Source organism: Pteropus vampyrus, unplaced genomic scaffold, assembly GCF_000151845.1.
Source record: "Pteropus vampyrus isolate Shadow unplaced genomic scaffold, Pvam_2.0 Scaffold19, whole genome shotgun sequence".
NCBI classification, from domain to species: Eukaryota; Metazoa; Chordata; class Mammalia; order Chiroptera; family Pteropodidae; genus Pteropus; species Pteropus vampyrus.
Window position 1 is genome coordinate 13592340 of NW_011888800.1, and position 18432 is coordinate 13610771.

At 35.5% G+C, this 18432-nt stretch overlaps 1 protein-coding gene across 1 annotated transcript in view; it reads right to left on the bottom strand.

Annotated features, from left to right (window-relative positions):
• ATP8B4 (ATPase phospholipid transporting 8B4 (putative)) overlaps nt 1–18432 on the bottom strand; it is a 203625-nt gene that overhangs the window by 115365 nt on the left and 69828 nt on the right. Inside the window, exon 7 of the mRNA XM_011355090.2 lies at nt 4471–4543. Coding sequence (XP_011353392.1) covers nt 4471–4543 — 73 coding nt within the window. The remainder of the gene's footprint in view (nt 1–4470; nt 4544–18432) is intronic.

The window sequence follows — 18432 nt, forward strand, 5'->3', positions numbered from 1 at the left end:
CAAGAAGGCACACACAACCCATACAAGGGACAAACCTAGAGCATCCATCTCAGGTGACCAGGAAGACTACACCACTGGGCCACACGGGACATCTACTACATAAGGCCATTCTAATAAGAGTGGGAGACATAGGAGCCCTACCTAATACATAGTAACAAACACAGGAAGATAGCCAAAATGCAGAGACAAAGAAACATGTCATAAATGAAAGAACAGAACAAAGCTCCAGAAAAAAAAAAAAGAAACTAAACAAAATGGAGACAAGCAATCTCCAGATCTCCAGAGTTCAAAACACTTCTTATAAGGATATGCTCAATGAACTTAGGGGAAGAATGGAGGAACTCAGTGAGAACTTTAACAAAGAGATAGAAAACATAAAAACAAAAAGAGAAAACATAAAAAAGAACCAGCTAAAAGGGTTCATCAACACCAAACCAGTATTATAAAAAAAAAAAATTAGAGAAACTTCATGAAGGAGGAGGAGGAGGAGGAGGAAGAAGAAGAAGAAGAAAAAGGAGAAAACAATTAAAAATATGAATAATAAAATGTCAATAACTACATATTTATCAGCAATTGCTTTGAATGTGAATGGATTGAATGCTCCAATCTAAACAGGGTGACTGAATGGATAAGAAAACAAGACCCTTACATATGCTGCCTACCAGAGACTCACTTCAGATCGAAAGACACACATAGACTGGGGTGAAGGGATGGGAAAAGATATTTCATGAAAATGGAAACAAACAAACAAACAAACAAAGCTGAGTAGCAATACTCATACCGGAAAAAATAGACTTGAAAACAAAGGCTGTAACAAGAGACAAAGGAGGATCCAGTAATTCTACTCTGGGAATTTGTCTGAACAAATCCAAAACACTACTTCTAAGCTACATGTGCATCCATATATTCATTGCAGCATTATTTACAATAGCCAAGATATGGAGGCAACCTGGGTGTCCATCAAAGAACGAATGGATAAAGAAGAGGTGGCACATATATACAATCAAATATTACTCAGCCATAAAAAAGAATGAAATTTTGCCTTCTACAACAACATGAATGGACCTAGAGGGTATTGTGCTGAGTAGAGTAAGTCAAACAGAGAAAGACAAATACCATATGATTTCATTTATATGTGGAATCTAAAGGGAAAAAAAATAAACAAAACAGAAACAAACGCATAGATATGGAGAACATTTTGATGGTTGCCAGATGAGAGGGGGGATGGGGAGGTAGTGAAAAAGGGGAAGGGATTAAGAAGTAAAAATTGGTAGTTACAAAATAGTCATGAAGATACAAAGTATAGCATAGGCAATACAGTCAATAATATTGTAATAACTATGTATGCTGTCAGATGGGTACTAGATTTATCAGGATGATCAGTTTGTAAGTTATATAAATATCTAATCACTATATAGTACACCTGAAACTAATATATATTGTATGTCAACTATACTTTAATAAAAATAAATAATAATAAGTAAGAGAAGGGGTTTTATGAAATTCTGAAGGATTTGAATGTCTAAAAAGAATTGACTAAAATTTTAGCAATTTATTTTGACATATTAGCCTAACAATTTTCTAGCTATACCTAATGTACAATTGACATTCCAAATCTGTGTAATTTTCTTAATTTTGTTTTTAAAAATATTAGAATTGTGCCATTCTAAAGTTTTAAAGGTTAAATTTAAAAACAATCCACTTCTTTCATTGTTTCAAGCTTTTAATTTTCCATCTCAAAATAAATGGGATGTGTGTGTTGTCTAAATTGTGAGGTTAAGAAGTTTTAAAAGAAAAGCAGCTCTAGGTATAAACAGGCATCTTTATATTTCATAACTATTTTCAATCACAGATGATAAGGATTAGAAAATTTTAGATTTTGTTTAAAATTATTCTTTGAAGCTCAGGGAAGAAAGGCACAGACCCAAAGAGCATGAAGTTCTATTGCTATCATATTCATTGAAATTTAAATATGAGAAACAAGACCAAGGTGAATTTTCAAAAACATTTTTTTCCATTTAAAATCAGGATGGGTCATGTGGGCTCAAGAGTGGCATACACTCTTCACATGTTCTCTCTATAGTGGGTATGCTTTAGTTACACTGTGACGAATCAGAAAACAACTTCTGCCTCTACAGCTTCTGTGACTCTTTTCATCCATAGATGAGAAAGAGCCTTGATAAAGCAAACCAATTTATTTTTTAGGAAAGAGAAAGCATGATTTTTGGAACTCAAAGGTGGGCCAGGCAGTCATTAACGCCCACCAGAACTATCTTCCTTAGACCCCCATTTGTACTTTCTTCCTCAATTATTGGTGCTTTCTCACATGCTTTGCCAGGAGAGGCTCCAGCTGTGGCTCCCAAGAATGAAGTAGTGTTTTCTAACACAAGGCCCCTTACCCCACCTTGCACAGCTGCCTCATGGAAATCTGAAACAAATACTTCAATCAGAGGAAAATCGAAAAGAATCTGCTAAACTTCTCTGAGTACTCAGAGCCAACAACATTGCCCTCATAGATTTATTAGGCACCATTAATGTTTGTTGAATTAAAGAATAAATGAAGCAAAACCTCAAGTGATAACACCTAAAAGCTGTACAATTCTTTAAGGGTTTACAAAACACTTTTGCATAATTGTGTCACTATTTTCTCAACAAACCTGTGAGGGGGATAATACTATTCCCATGGTATGGATTATAATCCTGAAAAGGTCATCTCTGGCCCCACAAGCACTAGATGAACTAAATTAACCCATGTAAAGTTTATAATCTTTAAAAAGTCATAGAGAGAGCTTCATCATATCTAAGTGAGGAACCCAAGGCTCTAAGAGATTTAACACCTTATACATAGCCACACAGAGCTTAAAGGGCAGAGCTGGAACTAGAATTCAAAGCTCTGATCCCCAAATATACACTCTTTCCTCTGGTTGGCTGCAAAATCACTGAAATACAATTCTAAATCACAGAAAGCATTTTGCTATGTTTCATTTTGCTTTGTTGGTGTTTAAAAACCAAACTACAACAGTGAAAGAATATTAGGATAGTGGTCCCATAACCTGGAGGAAAGATAAATTTGTAAAATTCATTAGAACACCATATTTGGACTTCCTTTTATTTTGTTAAGCCATTCTAACATATAGAGTTCTTTACCTTCCTTATCACCTACAATATTATCTTTTTTTAAATTTTTTTGTAGTTCAAAAATAAAAATCCAAAGTAGCTCATGCAGTATGAATATACTTAGGGGAAAATATGCTGACATGGACAAAAATCAGAATAAAGTTCTAAAAATGAAAATGTATAAGATTACAGATAATATTTTTATTTAAAATTTAAATTTCATATCCAACAAACACATATTGAGTACTAATATGTACTAGATATATCATTATTTTCATTTTAAATTTATTTGAGAAGACTAAGAAAAAGATGGTGAAAAAAGAAGAAAAAGAATGGAAGAGAATAACAATGGATATTGTATCATATACTCACAAATAGGCCCTTTCTTTGATTTAAAAAAAATTCTTGCCCCTAAATTTCATCGCCACAAATTAATAATTTTTTATAAACAGAACACTGGCCATTTACTTTTTTTCATGTAGAAAACAGTGTTTTGTATCTCTATACTTTAGCAAGAAGTTTTTGATTCAATACAGCTCAAATAGATGTTTTTAAAAGTTTTCTTTTTCTGAAATTTTCCAACTTTCTACTGTCCCACATATTTTTTAAATGAAGATTTATTTACAGATATTAGAGTGAAACAAATAACTCTGACTCGAAGCTATGAAACTTAAAATAACGAAGAGGACAATTAGACCACAAAACGGCCTCTCTGGAAGGATACCTTAGAAAGGTACTGATAAAGACTTGATGAGATGCTCTCCTGGGTCAAGAGAGGTTCAAATCTAATCCTTGTCAGGACAGGAGTTTAGGTCAAATTAATCTTTCTGGTTCTTTACTATACAAAGCAAAACCTCATAAGTAGCATTTTGTTAATTCAAAACAATCAATAGAAATTTTCTGATTGTTTCTGATTCAGAGAAGGGTATACATTTTCCTCTAGCTGATCTTTTCTTCAAATACCCTGCAAATTAACAGTATTAATTCCATTATTAAGGAAAAGTATTCAAATTATATGAGAACAAACTTTTTAGAGTACTCTGTAGCATTGTAAAAGCTCTTATTTACATCAAACCTTGGTAAACCTTTTATATCTATTAATTTAAAAATATCCCAATGAAGATAGACAAGGTGATAATCACTCAGCTTTATCTGAGTTGCCATGTTATTGAAAGTAATTAATTAATATGTATTTTGAAACATTTATAATTGAGTTTTTTACAAATACATCCTGGCATTTCTCTTCAATTATTCTGAATTAGTATAGATTTACTAAATTTTCCACTGTAAATACTACAGTACATATGCTATTTTAATCTGAGATAAATTCTTTAAACAATACTAAATACTCACTGCAACGAATTGGTTATTTTCTAATTTAATGATGTCTCCCACTTTGACATTCATCCATTTTTCATTCTGTAGTCTAAGAACAAAAACAAAATTAATTTTTTTAGGAACAGAGAAGAATCAAGGGAATATATTCACAATAGACCATCACATGACAAAAGAGGCAGATAAGACTTTTCTAGAACATTAAACTCAAAGGACCTTACAAAATCTTTTACCTGAGTGATGTGAGAACAAAGGCCCAGAGAAGCCAAGTAATTTGACCAAGGATACCCAGTGAGTTAGCAGTACCCCTGGGGCTAAACTCATGATGGCTAACTCTTAGCCATGTGCTCTTTCCACCACCCCATGGTATCACCTTTAGAGAGTAGCTATTAACTCTCACTTACATTTCCTTGACCAGAACATTAAAAAGGGGAAAGGGATGGAATACATTCAGTCACTGACATTCTTTTTGAACTCTATTATTCATAAATGTAAAAACATCACTGCCATTATCTCAGAAGTCTGTTTAACTGAAGGCAAGATGTGAAAGAGGAGACAGAGGCAAGGGAGAGTGGTTCGGGGCAATAGCTAAAATGCAAGTAAAAGGAAACGGATAAATTTTGGAAAGGGCAAGAACAATGGGCAATAAAAGAAGCCTTGGAAGATTTAATGAGAAAGACCACCTACAAATCATCCATGGCCCTGTGGTTAAGGACAAACTTGGTGGTGTTCTAATGGCTAGGATCAATAGCTCAGAATTGGGAACAACACAGCCAAGACGCTGCACTGCTCTCATGTATATATTGGAGCCCTGAGTCTATACTTCACAAAGGGGTTTATAATGAAAAGCTTATTGTATCTAGTTGGTTGGGCCCCAATGACAAGTTAGGCAGACAGGCCATCTGGAAACAGACCACCTGTGGCAGTATGCCGTGATGCTAATCATCTCTTCTGATATTCTCTAAACCAGCTTTGTTTTCCAAGTTGGAAACCTTCGTCACACTTCTTTCTCAGTGATTCCCTTTTAGGAGAGAAGGCTGGATGAGTAGGGCAGGTCCCCCAACAAGTTAAGGTGGGCAGGTTAATTTCATTATGCAGTTTTTAAAAACAACCTAATTTACTTGTTTTATAGGCTGGAAAACAGTTTTAAATATTTATACAACTGTGAAATATGCCTCACACTATCAACCCTGCTGGGTCATTTGGCTTAAACACTCAAAAAATTTTTCTTTAATATGAATCCAAGTACATGTTGTTCTGGAAAGTTTTCAACTGCAGCATTTTCATCTCTAGCCAGAACTCAATCATTTTTCCCAAGCCATACTTTTCTGCACTTTCTCTAGTTCAATGACAACAGGAGAACCCAGGAAGCGTTCTAAATTTCACTTTATTTATATTTACAGGTATGGTTTATGTGCTGGTTTATTTCTCCTGATGATAACTCCTTCAGAGCCTTAGTGACATTTCTCAGGGGACAGTACCTCAGATAAAAGCTGATGTGACTAGAATGAGATGGAGACCGTGTCATTACTCACGGAAATTGCACTGCTACTGAATTGCCCTGAAGTCTCTATGGAAAGTGCATCTGTTTCAGGAAGAAGCCAAAATGATATTAAGCTTCATTTCCAAACTTTTCTTCCTACTACCTGTACACTATAAGCTCCAAATGAAAATCAACCAAAGTAAAAAGGAAATACAGATTTCAAAATGCACATTTGACAGTTAAGTTTGTACAGATAAGTGGCAATAGCCACTCTTTGGTAAGAAACCTAAATTTTCTTATTTAAATTCTCCCTAATCTGTTTTTCTCCAGTTCAGTATCATGATATTTCCCCCTGTAAAACCAAAGCATTTGGAAAGATGTTTTTAAAGGTGTGACTGTATCCATGTGAATTACTTGAATTAACGGCTACACTTGAAAAAATACCACAACAAAATCTCTTTAAGAAAAACATTGGCAAACCCCCAGAGCATGCAAAGAATCCTGATATGGAACAATCTGATATTGTAAACATGAAGTCTTTTTGGAATCATACAGAAGAGTGATAAAGCAGAGCAAAATACCTTTCTTCATGCCAAATCCTCATGCCCATTCCTCTCCTATCCCCCTGCATCTCTACCTGTATTTTAACCTCTACTTTTTAACTTGTCAAATATTTCCCAAAGCAGAAAGCCACAAAATAAGTCATTTGACCATGCTTTGCTAAGATCTATCAATCCACTCATGTCATTCAAGAGGCCAAGAAAGCAGAAGATTCCTATAATCATATATAAGCACAAGCTCCCTTACTTTATCTCACTCTAGTCCTCTTTCTTTTTCTCTCTTGCCACCTGCCTGCTTTCTTCCCAAAACATATACCTAGCAGTCTCTCCAAGCTCCTCTTCCCAAAAGGCCCTTTTGTTATTCTAGACACCTTCCAATATCTGCCCTGTCCTTGATCACCTATCCCTCTCCACCTACTACAGTGGAAAGTTCTCCCTAAAAAGAAACACTCCAAACATTTTGCCTCCAAAGTCTTATGACTAACAATATTTGAGGTCTTAAAAACCTTCTGGTATGTGCATGTACAAATTCCACAGGACCCAATATCACCTCTGTGGGCTATGGGCTGTGGAAAACCTTCACAAGGCAACAATGAGGCTGACACAAAATTTTTCTGAGCATGAAGCAAAATATTGTTATGAAGGTACACAACCATGGGAGAAACTTCCTCAAAAGAAATATTATTCAAAGCTAATTAGCAATCTGGCAGGAAACAGCAAGCGGTACTCCCTAGATGTCGACTCTGACCCTAGCCCTATTTAACTACTTCATCAGTAACCTTTATAACAGATACATCTGTTAGAATTTAGGGCAGCATCCTATTAAGAAGAAAGCATAATCATAACAAAGTAAAATTAAAATTAAAAAAAAAAATCATCTTATGTCTTGAAGAAGTAACCAGAAATTGAATGAAGAATAAAAGGAAGCAGTACAAAATAGATTATTTAAAAGAGGAGAAAGGAACGTTCTACAGATGTAATTAGAGTTTTAAAGAAAAGGGGCCTGGAGATATTGGTAAATCAAAGAGGGTTAAAATCCTTATTTGAATTGAATATAGATCTGTAGAACAATCAATGTGTATAACACAATCAGAAGAGGGTTTTTTTTTTAACTGTTATTTCTATTCTGTCTTACCAGGTAATGATAGCTGCAGTTAACTAGAAGTTCAGAAATATATCTCAGTGAGCACTAAGGGTCATAGCTAAGAAGTAGCCAAACTTACCGAACAAATATTAACTGATCAGAACCTGCAAATGCATTTAAATCACTGTATTTTAAATTCCATCTTTTTCTCATTCTACCCACTACCACCGCCACTGACAACACATAAAAGACATACCAGCAGGACTGGAGGGGCAGACAGGAAGATTTGTTTTAAAGCTCATCTTCAAAATATCTCTAGACTTCTTCTAAGATTTTAGTTTGTATAGTGATTGCATTTTGTCATCATCCTAAAACAAGGAAAACAGGCACTGCCTGGCTCTCCATGTGTGGTGCAGCTGTTCTTAGAGCTCATGTTCGAAGCAAGCTTGCATCATAGCTCTGCGAGGGGAACACAGGACGGCCTTGTGGGCTGTGGCAATGACATGTAGGTCCACAGACTTGGCACAAACTTTGCTTTTACCTTTGTCAAGGAAAGCCCTTCTGCTCTAGTAGAGGAATTGTGATATATGAATACTCTGAAAGCAAGTTAATTTGTTTAATTTCACTGAATCAAGAAATCAAAGACTTGAAAATATGTTTATTTTATTTCAGCTTTTGAAATGAACACAATTTAATTAATGCTTCTTTGGACCAGGGTTTTCAAAAATAGATGGGGTAAAGTCAATTGCTAAATACTATGCCAAAACTCAAGAAAAGGACTCATACAATTTAAATTCCAAAGACACCATAAAACATATGGAGTTTAATTGCCATAAAATAGTGACTAGAATGACTAAGAGAAAATAATTCCTTAAAATACACCCATTAACTACAGGCATACCTCAGAGATGTTGCAAGTTCAGTTCCAGACCACCTCAATAAAGTGAGTAGCACAATAAAATGAGTCGTATCCTTTTTGCTGGTGGCAGGTCTTGCCCTCAATTTGTAAAAAAAAATGCAATATCTGTGAAGTGCAATAAAATGAGGTATGCCTGCATAATATCTACTCTCAGAACATCAGAGAATCTGAGTTCTAAGGTTGTGAAAGATAGCAACTGCATCTAATAATTGTTGATAATTGGTTTGAAACTGTTTCTTCATGGTGAGATCTTAAAAGCTGCTAGGCTTTGCTGAGAACCCTCTTGAGAAAATGCAAGTCTGAGAGTGAGATAGCACCTACCAAGCTCCATGGCACTGAACGATTGGCTGCCGAGGATAGAAATCAAGCATTTACCTTAAGCAAAATGCCAAGCCCATTGCTAGACCTTTAAGGGACGGAAGGAGGAGCTCTTCAGTGGGCCCCTCAAGGCTCCTGTCATCCTTTCTAAACTCTAATGTTTCTGATTGCCCATTAGCAACATAGATTCCTGAAAAGAGGATTTCTTCAAAAGCCACAGAAGACATGTTGGGGTTCCAGAAGGAGAAGATAATAAAGAAGATCAATATTATGGACCTCACTTAATAAACCAATCAATTCACACACAACGATCATGCTTTCTTCTTTAATCTCAAGTCCTTGTCAGACCTATAACATACAAGAGTATTTTGCTCATACAGACATTGTTTTATTCACCATTGTAACCTCAAGACCTAAAATAATGCCAAGTTCATAGTAGGCACTCAATAAATATCCGTTGAATAAAAGGTAAGTAATTAATGAGTATAAAATAATTATTTCCAAAAACATTTGTTGAATGATACCATTTCCCTGAATATCTAATAAAAATTATAGCAACCAACATTTTTTAGTGCTTCCTGTATTCTAGGGTTGTGCTGATCCCTTCATGCATAGGATTGCCAAATAAAATAAGTGATATTCAATTAAATTTGAATTTTAGATAAACAACAAATAATTTTTAGTATATGTCTCATGCTGTATTGGGGTATACTTATACTAAAAAAAGTTATCACTGTTGATGTGAATTTCAATTTAACTGGACATCCTATATTTTAATTTGCTACATCTGACAACACTATTCATGCATTTTATCTCATTTAATCCTACAACGGCCCTATAAGATAGCCATAAGCTGTTACTCCCATTTTATAGAATAGAAAACTGAAGTTCTGAGAAATTGAGATATTTGGCCTATTGTGCAACATCTGTCAAAAATGTAAATACCTACACACTTTGATGTAAATATTCTATTTTAAAAAACTGATCACATAAGTGCTCAAAGATGGATTACAAAATGTTTATTGCAGTATTATATGTAATAGCCATTTATTAGAAACCAACAATGCCCACAAATAAAGATTAGATCGACATACCATGACAAACCTATTTAATCGCTCATATAACAAATGGACTATAATGCAGCCACAAAAAAAAAAATAAGATAGGTCTATATGTGCTGATATAAAATAATATAAAATATTCTCTAAGCTACATTATTAGTTTAAAACAGACACATGGAGAACACTGCATATGCATGGTAAAATCCTAACAGTATTTTGAAGCAAAGATATATATACATGTATCTCTGTTCCTACACTGATAGAAAATATCTTGAAAGACACATGAGAAACTGTTCAGTGATTGCCACAAGAGAAGGAAAATAAAGTGGGATGGAAAGGAGACTTCGTTTTATTGCATACTGTTTTGTACTGTTTGAATTATATTCAATACATGAATTGTTGGCCTTATATGTAGATATTTTAAAGGCCAATTGAGGAGGAAAAATAGAAGAAAAGAAAACTCTTCCCAGGTCACATTAAGTTGCAGAGCTGGGGCTAGAACCTGAGTTCACAAAGCCCATGTTTTTAATACATTTATATTTATTCTTCTCTTGTAGTTATTTTCTATGATACTTACATATTGCCTATCTAGAAAAAGAATGGACCCTAAGGACTTGAAAGGATTTGATCACAGCAATCGTGCACACTCCCACTGTTTAAAAACTGGGATCCAAAGACAGCTTGCAATCATGGTCCCATGACACAAATGTTCAGTGGACAGCAGCAGTTTCTGGTTCTTTTCAATCCCACCGCTGTCAGAGCCACACTAGAGTTAGACACAGCTTGGCCTTAATCCTCTAACAACAGACTGGTGAACAGAATCTCATTACATTGAGAATAGCATAATACTCATATCTTTGGAATCTATTTATCTTGAAGAATGCAGATGTTTTCCTCTTTTTTCCTCCCTTCTTATTAACACAATGCTTATGCTGAGGCAGAAACACAGGGGAGGTCTGTGGTCGGCTGCTAAAGATGCTCTCGCACCAATTTTGCCAGGGGGAAAGGGTGGGAAGAAGGGGAGACGGTAGAAGATGTAGTCCTACAGCATGAATAGCTTAGTTTAACATTTTGCTGAGAAAAAGTAATCGATCTTAGAGATATCTTGCTCAACATATAAATCCCTATAGATCCTGTTGTGAATTATTAGAATGCAAAACACATACATAATGTAGCCTTCCCATTTTTAAAACAGAATGATCAATTTACTTACTAAATTTTACCTGAACTAAATAAGCCTACTGAGAGTTGCACAGAAAATGCATTCTCTTTCTTCATTTTCCTAAACTGAAACCCTTCTCCTGAATCGGTCTCTTAAGATCTTTTGTCTTCTGTAAATTCTTAGTAGGATTCCATTAATAAATGGCTAATAGAGGATGAGGCCAAAGGAAATCAGAAGAAAAATATTTCAAAGGAAGTCTATTACACCTGCTCTCATATGAATGCTGAAGGAAACATCTTAGATGTGACTGTGGAGAAACAGAGTTATTAAAGTCTCAGTTGGATTCCTAAGCAGCAGTTTCAGAAGGAGATCTGTATGCAGGAAGTTTACTGGCAACTTCTCTTAAAATTAGCACCTGTAGAGGAGTGAAGGCAGCACATTTGGGCTGTTAATGCAGTCACAACAAAGGCTCAACCAACCTCATGGGGAGCAACCACATGGAGCCGAACCAGGACTTCAGAGTTGGATCAAGGAGGCCAGACCGGATACCTTGGCATTGTTCATTCATTGGATGCAGTCTGAACCCAGCAAGGAGGGGTGACCTTGAGCAAAACAACTCTCCTCAGCCAAGGGCAATTCTCAGAGAGGGCTGACATTGGAGGGTTGTATGTAGGCAGCACTCTTGGTAGCCCGGGAAGTACATCTGCAGTATGGAAGCAGGTGTGGGCCGCACAGCTGAGCATCCTCTACAAACTAAGAGCCCACTTCCCAATTTTGCTGTCGACATATTCATGTCATTAAAATATTCTTTTTTAAATCTAAGCTTTTTCACCTTTCTCTAGTTCCAATTTCAATTCTATAAAGTCAATATGAGCAACTGCCATGAGTCTTTGTGCTCCTCCCCTCCACCTTAATACTTTTGGAGGAAAATCTGCAAAACTTTGTGTCATCCAATTTACTCTTTTTTCTAGATTAGTAAATGAAGTTAGAAGATAATTTTTAGTACCTTTCCATTAAAAAAATATTCTATAGATAACTACTGACTATTGAAATGTTCTAAGAATAATGTCTGCAGGAAAAAAAGTAACTGTTTTTGAGATATTCCTTATATAAAGAACATATTTTGATGAAAAAAATCTACAAGCAATCACGTTAGCCAGAGTAGATCGACCATTCCCTTTATCTAAGTTGCCTCACTTTATTTTGAGAAATCAGAAAATATGCTCTTACCCAGCTCAGTAGTGAATAATAATTTCTGTTTTTGAAAAATACCCTAAGAGAATACAGCTCCCAATGAAACAGGATAAAACCTGAATATCTTGGTTCCAGGACATAGGCTTATATTGTGTTTTCCCATTGCCTCTAGTGGGAATATGTCTGGACTACATAATAATAATAAATGTATTATTAATAAATTTTTCTATATAGGGCCAGGTTATGAGAGAACTAAATGTCTGTTAAGCCAGAAAAAAAATATTAGTCGCTTAACGTGCCAAGTAATGATACATGTCATACAAACATAGACAAAGCAAATGTGTCTCTCAGTTGTGTGATCTGGTTTACTCTGGTTAGAGAACCTGGTTTTCTGGAAATAGCATTCCTGCTTTTGGAGTACAAAGTACAGCTGCATGATATCACTGGAAGATCATGAGTTTATTTATTTACTAGATTTGTAGTCATTTTAAGTCTTAAACACTTTTTAAGAAAAATTTAAAATATTACTTTAAAGTAGGTTGTAATGTTTATCATTTTGAGTCCTTCTGAAATAGGACAACATGTAGGTAGACTTCTTAATTAGATCATCACCCACTGGCATGCAAAGTACCCTTCATTAATGAGTTCAAGACCATACACATAAAATAAACATTCTGAGCCAGGCACTGGGCTTAGTGGTAGAGCTACAAGTGGAGTTAGATACATACTTTGATTATCAAGGAATCTAGAAAATAGTGCAAAAACAGAAATCTGTTTCTTAAATAACCCCAATTGAATCATCTTTGCCTTCTGATACCTGGAGCATGTGGATGTTCTTCCAGTCAGCAAAGAATACCTGCACTTCAGGAGAATGACCTCAGTATTAGATTGTTTGCCATACAGCTGTCATCAAAAGCCCAGTGAGAAAACTGATAGAGCAGAGAAATTGTCTAATAAAGGATATATTAACTTTCATTCCTCAAGATATTCCCTGCTTTGTCCCCTTATACAATGAGCTCATCAGAAAACTATATGCCTGGACTATATTACTCTGGTCCCTCTAGACTTTACTTCTCAGAATCATGACAACATCACACCAACACATTTCAATCAGGATTTACTTGTGGTCATGAGTAAACTATCTCTGCTTTCTGAGGTTTCAATCATTATGTCATTCATATTTCTTTCAAAACCAGTATAAATCTTATTGCTCACAATTACTAGAATACTGCCTTTCAATGAGCCATCAATTTTGTACCCTAGACACTTTCATTATGAGTATAAACAAAGTTCAAGGTAATATTTCAGATTAATGAATGACAAATCCTAATGGATTGCTTAAACAAAAATTGAGTAAATTTATGGTAAAGACTCTGTCCTTTGAGGATAACATTGAAGGGACAATCTCAATACAATCTTGATACAAAATACTGTTCAGAATAGACCAGAAGTTGAAATCAACTTTTTAAGAATCCTTACATTCTTAAAGAATCCTGAATTCCTGTATATGACAAAAATGATGCCACACAATAGAAAAAGTCCATGTCATTAGAATCAGAAAACGTGGAGTTGGGTCCAGGTTCACCCCAACATCCATGTGACTTGGGCAAGAAGTTGACCAAAATTGGAAATCTCTACTATGACCTGCATTAATTGACTTATGCCAACCCCTCAGAATACCTCTTTATTCATAACACTGATGTATTTAAAATGGTATAAACCCACCTGACATTTAAACACCTATCATGACATCTGTGAGTATCTTATAAGATCAATTTATGAAAGCATTTTGTAAACTATTTTTATTATTATAAAGCACCCTTAATATAAGGATAGTACATTCTTATTTTTTATTTCAAGTCTTCGAAGTGCTATCTATGTTCAATATCTCCACTTCCTGATTGTCCATGCTTTGTCCAATCAGGATTTTGTCTTCATCCCTCCAACTGCAACTTCTCTTCATCTTGCTAAATCCAAGTATCAGTTCTCAGTTTTCACTTTACTCAGCACTGTTAGCTACTCCTGCTTTCTTCAAACATTTTGTTTGTTTGTTTTAAATCTAGAGCACCATATCCTCTTGGTTTTCTTCTTACTCCATTGATCAGTCCTTCTCAAATCCTTAGCCAGCCCTTTCCCTTCTTCCCATCTTCAAACCTTGGAATGACTCAGAGCTCCTCTCTTCACTGTCTAGAAGCTAGACTCCCACCCTAGGTGGCCAGATAATTTTCGAATATATGTCTTCGGGCCCAACATCTCCCCTAAATTTCAACTGCTTATCCTACATCTCTACAGAATGATTAATATTGTAATAGAACTCTAGTCTCCCAGTTAGGGGAAAACAAACAAACACCACAGTAATATGCTCCTTCCCTATTTTCCCATCTTGGAACCTCAGCCAAGAACCATTCTCATTTCTCTCTTCACAAACACCCAATATGGCAGCACTCCTGTTGACTCTACCTTCAAAATGCATTTCAAACTTTGGGTATTAAATGATATTAAAGGAGTTCTGCTACTTTATTGGTATAGTAATAGTATCATGACTAAATATATTTTAAGTTTCTTTTCTGTTCAAAACACTAAAGTTTCTACTGATAATGTTATATGATATATATAATTTGCTTTTAAAATACCCCAGACAATAAAAAGTGAGGATGGATGTAACGATATCAGGAATTTGATGGTGGCTGCAGCTGGGTAATGCATAAATAAAAGTTCATTGCACTATTTTATTCTCATATGTTTGAAAACCTTTAATAAGATATATTCCTGCTTTTTATCTTCTACATTACGACCATCAAATATATGGCATCATCATCTCACCTGGACAAAAGTAGGAAATATAATTTGTCATTCTATTTCTGTTCTTGCCTCTCTACTTTCCACTGTCCACATAGCAGCCAGGGAAATCTTTTTTGTCATTCTATGTCATTCTCTGTCTTAAAACCCTCTAATAGCTTTTCAATTAGTATAAAATTGGAATTCCCCACCATGACCTACAAGAATTGGCTCTTTCCCCCTCAGAACTCCTCTTACCACAATGCTCTAGCCACAGTCAACATCTTACTGTAAAGTTTATTTCTACTTTGAGGCTTTTACACTTATTGTACCTTTTATCCAAGATCCGGGCATGATTAGCTCCTTTTAACTTAAATCTCATCTCTTCAAGGGGCCTTCTCTGTCTGCCCTATTCAAAGTCATCACCCCACCTTCCACCCTATTACTTCCTATTTTATTATTTGATTTTATTTCTTTGTTGCACTTATAACTACCTTAAATCATATTATTTATTTTTATTCTGTTTATTGTCTGTTTTCCCCACTAGATAGTAGGCTCCTTAGGGTGGAGATTTGTCTGTCTTGCTTATTTCTGTATCCCTAGTATTTAGGACAGTGTCTAGCACATATTAGAGGCAGCAATACATATTTGTTGATTGAACAAATCTTTGAATGGACTAATTATTTACATGGTCATTCATGATGTATGGCTAACATACATCATGAATTTAGCTCTTCGGCTGAAGTGAGTAATAATTCCGCATAACTACACCTGCTAGAAAGGCCCTAAGTATGAAAGAGGGTAAAAATAGAATAAATGATTGCAGGGCAAATCATAATAGTTGAGAAAATAAAAGCCTTATTCATTTTCCTCAAAGTGTGTACCGATGACTTACAATTTCATTTGACTATAAGGCAAGATGCATATCTACAGAGACACTGACGTTTTTCATGTCTTTAAATTCTCAGCTTCTTCATTATGACCTGTGTCCTGAATGGATGTTGCTGGTTGAAAGAGTACGTGGTTTCTGCTGAACTCAACAAACATTTAGCTCTTACTACATATCAGGCAGAGAGCCAAGCTCTAGAGATAAACACAGTATGGTTCTTGGCCTAAAGAGGCTCACGGTCGAGGGGGAGACCTAAAATGGACTATTAAAATGCAATGCTTAACTCTAGCCTGGTTAAAATGTATATGTTTGCCTCCAGCTGGACTTTCTGTATTGCCTGGCTAACAAACCCTGTTAATCCAGCTTACCTCATCTGGTTACTTTGCCCCTTACCAGGCATTTCTATTTGGACACATTTTCCCCCTTCACACTGCTAAATTTAAGGCTTTCTAGCTATCAGGGGGTTTCAGGCATTATTGTTTTATTTGTAATCTGCAAATATATATCTAAATATGTGTATAAGCAATCTTCTCTCTCCTAAATTTCTTTCCAATCACAAAAGCCACTATTGAGAATTGTATTTTTGACATGGTTAATTGGGAGATTTCATGCCAGAGTTGGTGGCCAATAATTAGGTATCCTTTGAGTAGAACTTATATTAATTCAACATTATCAGTACCAGATTTGAAACTGAACATCAACAAATCTGCATGCCAGTTCTGAACATTTATGCTATGTTCCTTTGCATATTTATTTGCATAAGCTCTGCTATAATCTCTATTTTTTTAGACACCTAACATCCTAAAATGTTCTCTACTTTTAAGTGCTTATATTGAATATTGTTTTCCTATCATATTTTACTTCTTGACTCTAGTGTTCTTTTTCTTTATCTGTAGAAGAAGAGTGAGAAATGAGATACAGAAAAAGGAAAATTTGGAATACAGGGGAAAGGGAAGAATCTGAAGATATTTGCCAATTCAAAATGAAAGGGTATTGCTGATGGTCTATATGTAAGAAAAAGTGACAGCGTCTCTGTGTCTTGGCTCTCACAAAACTTAAGTCCAAAAGCAAAAAAAAAAAAAAAGAGAGAAAGAGAGAGACTGTGGAACTACCTTCTATAACAAAAGAAAAAGATCAAGTGAAAAAGAGAAAGCCCAAGAAAGAAAATGGGACATATGCTAAGCCATAGTTCTCAATGTAAAAAGTGATGCTGTAGTACATTATTTACTTGGTAGAGAGCAAATAAAGGAAGTCATGTTCCTTTTCCTATTTATTTTTTTTTTCTTGCTGGAAAATTAGGCTCTGTTATTTTAAAGAATATTAACCTATTTCTATTACCCAAGTTTCAGAAATAAATATTAAGTGAAAGAAGGCAAATTTCCATTAAAATCATGTGCCAAATAACTTAACTTATGGTACATATTTGTGACCCCAAAACCTATTTCTAATAAAGCAAGTGTTGGCAGAGCTGAGTCCTCCAGGGGGTTAAATCTAATTGGTCCAACCCCAGCTGATAAAGACAGTAAACAGATTGCATGATAGAGGTCAGTAATTTCCAACAGATAACTAATAACTGAGTCTAGAAAGGAAAAAAAAAAAAAGACAAAAAACCGGCTCTCTCCTTTTGGCAGAAAGCATTACTTTTTTACAATTTAAAGCTATTTACAATTCATATGGTTTCCAGACCCTCTCTCCAGAAGTGAGGGCACAGTTCCCTGCCTGGGTCTCTCAGCTCTCCACATGTGATCTCTCAGGCAACCAGCCACATGAACATTAGATTTGAAAATAAGTCTTAAATTTAGCAGTGTGAAGGGGGAAAATGTATCCAAATAGAAATGCCTGGTAAGGGGCAAAGTAACCAGCTGAGGTAAGCTAAGAGGGTTTGTTAGCCAGGCAATACAGAAAGTCCAGCTGGAGGCAAACATCTGATGCAGACACAAGGAAAGCCCATCTCTGCCTCTCTGTCCAAGTGTCTAAGCCTGCCCAGAATCCAGCATTTTTGTTTTTCTGACATGCTGCAACCAGGGGCAGCTGTGAAAGAAACAGTAGGCATTGCTTTAAATATTAACTTGAGCTCTGCTAATTCAGAAATGAAGCATAGATAGACATAATTCTCTCCCTTTCTTTAAATGTCAGACCTCATCCCATGCACATTAAGGTGCAGCAATGTCAAGAGACAACCAGTAACATAGAGTGTTTGGATTAAAAATGGGTTTGTTATCCAAAGACCCCACAGCAAACACAGTCTCAAGTGGCAATGTAAGATGTGGACACCTCCATTTGCCCCATATTAGTTGTAGGGAAGAAAGGTGAAAGGGAAAGTACATAAAGTTATTCTGTTCTTGCCTCAAAATGATTCATTTAATTCATTTAATTATTGATCATCGTCTGCATGCAGGACACTGTTCCATTAGGCGACGGGAATACAGAAATTGTTTCAGCCTCTAGTAACTGACAGTAGCATAAGGACAAACAAGTACAGCAATAGATAACCACCCTCCCTGTATGTATCCTTCCCATTGTTTTTTTTTT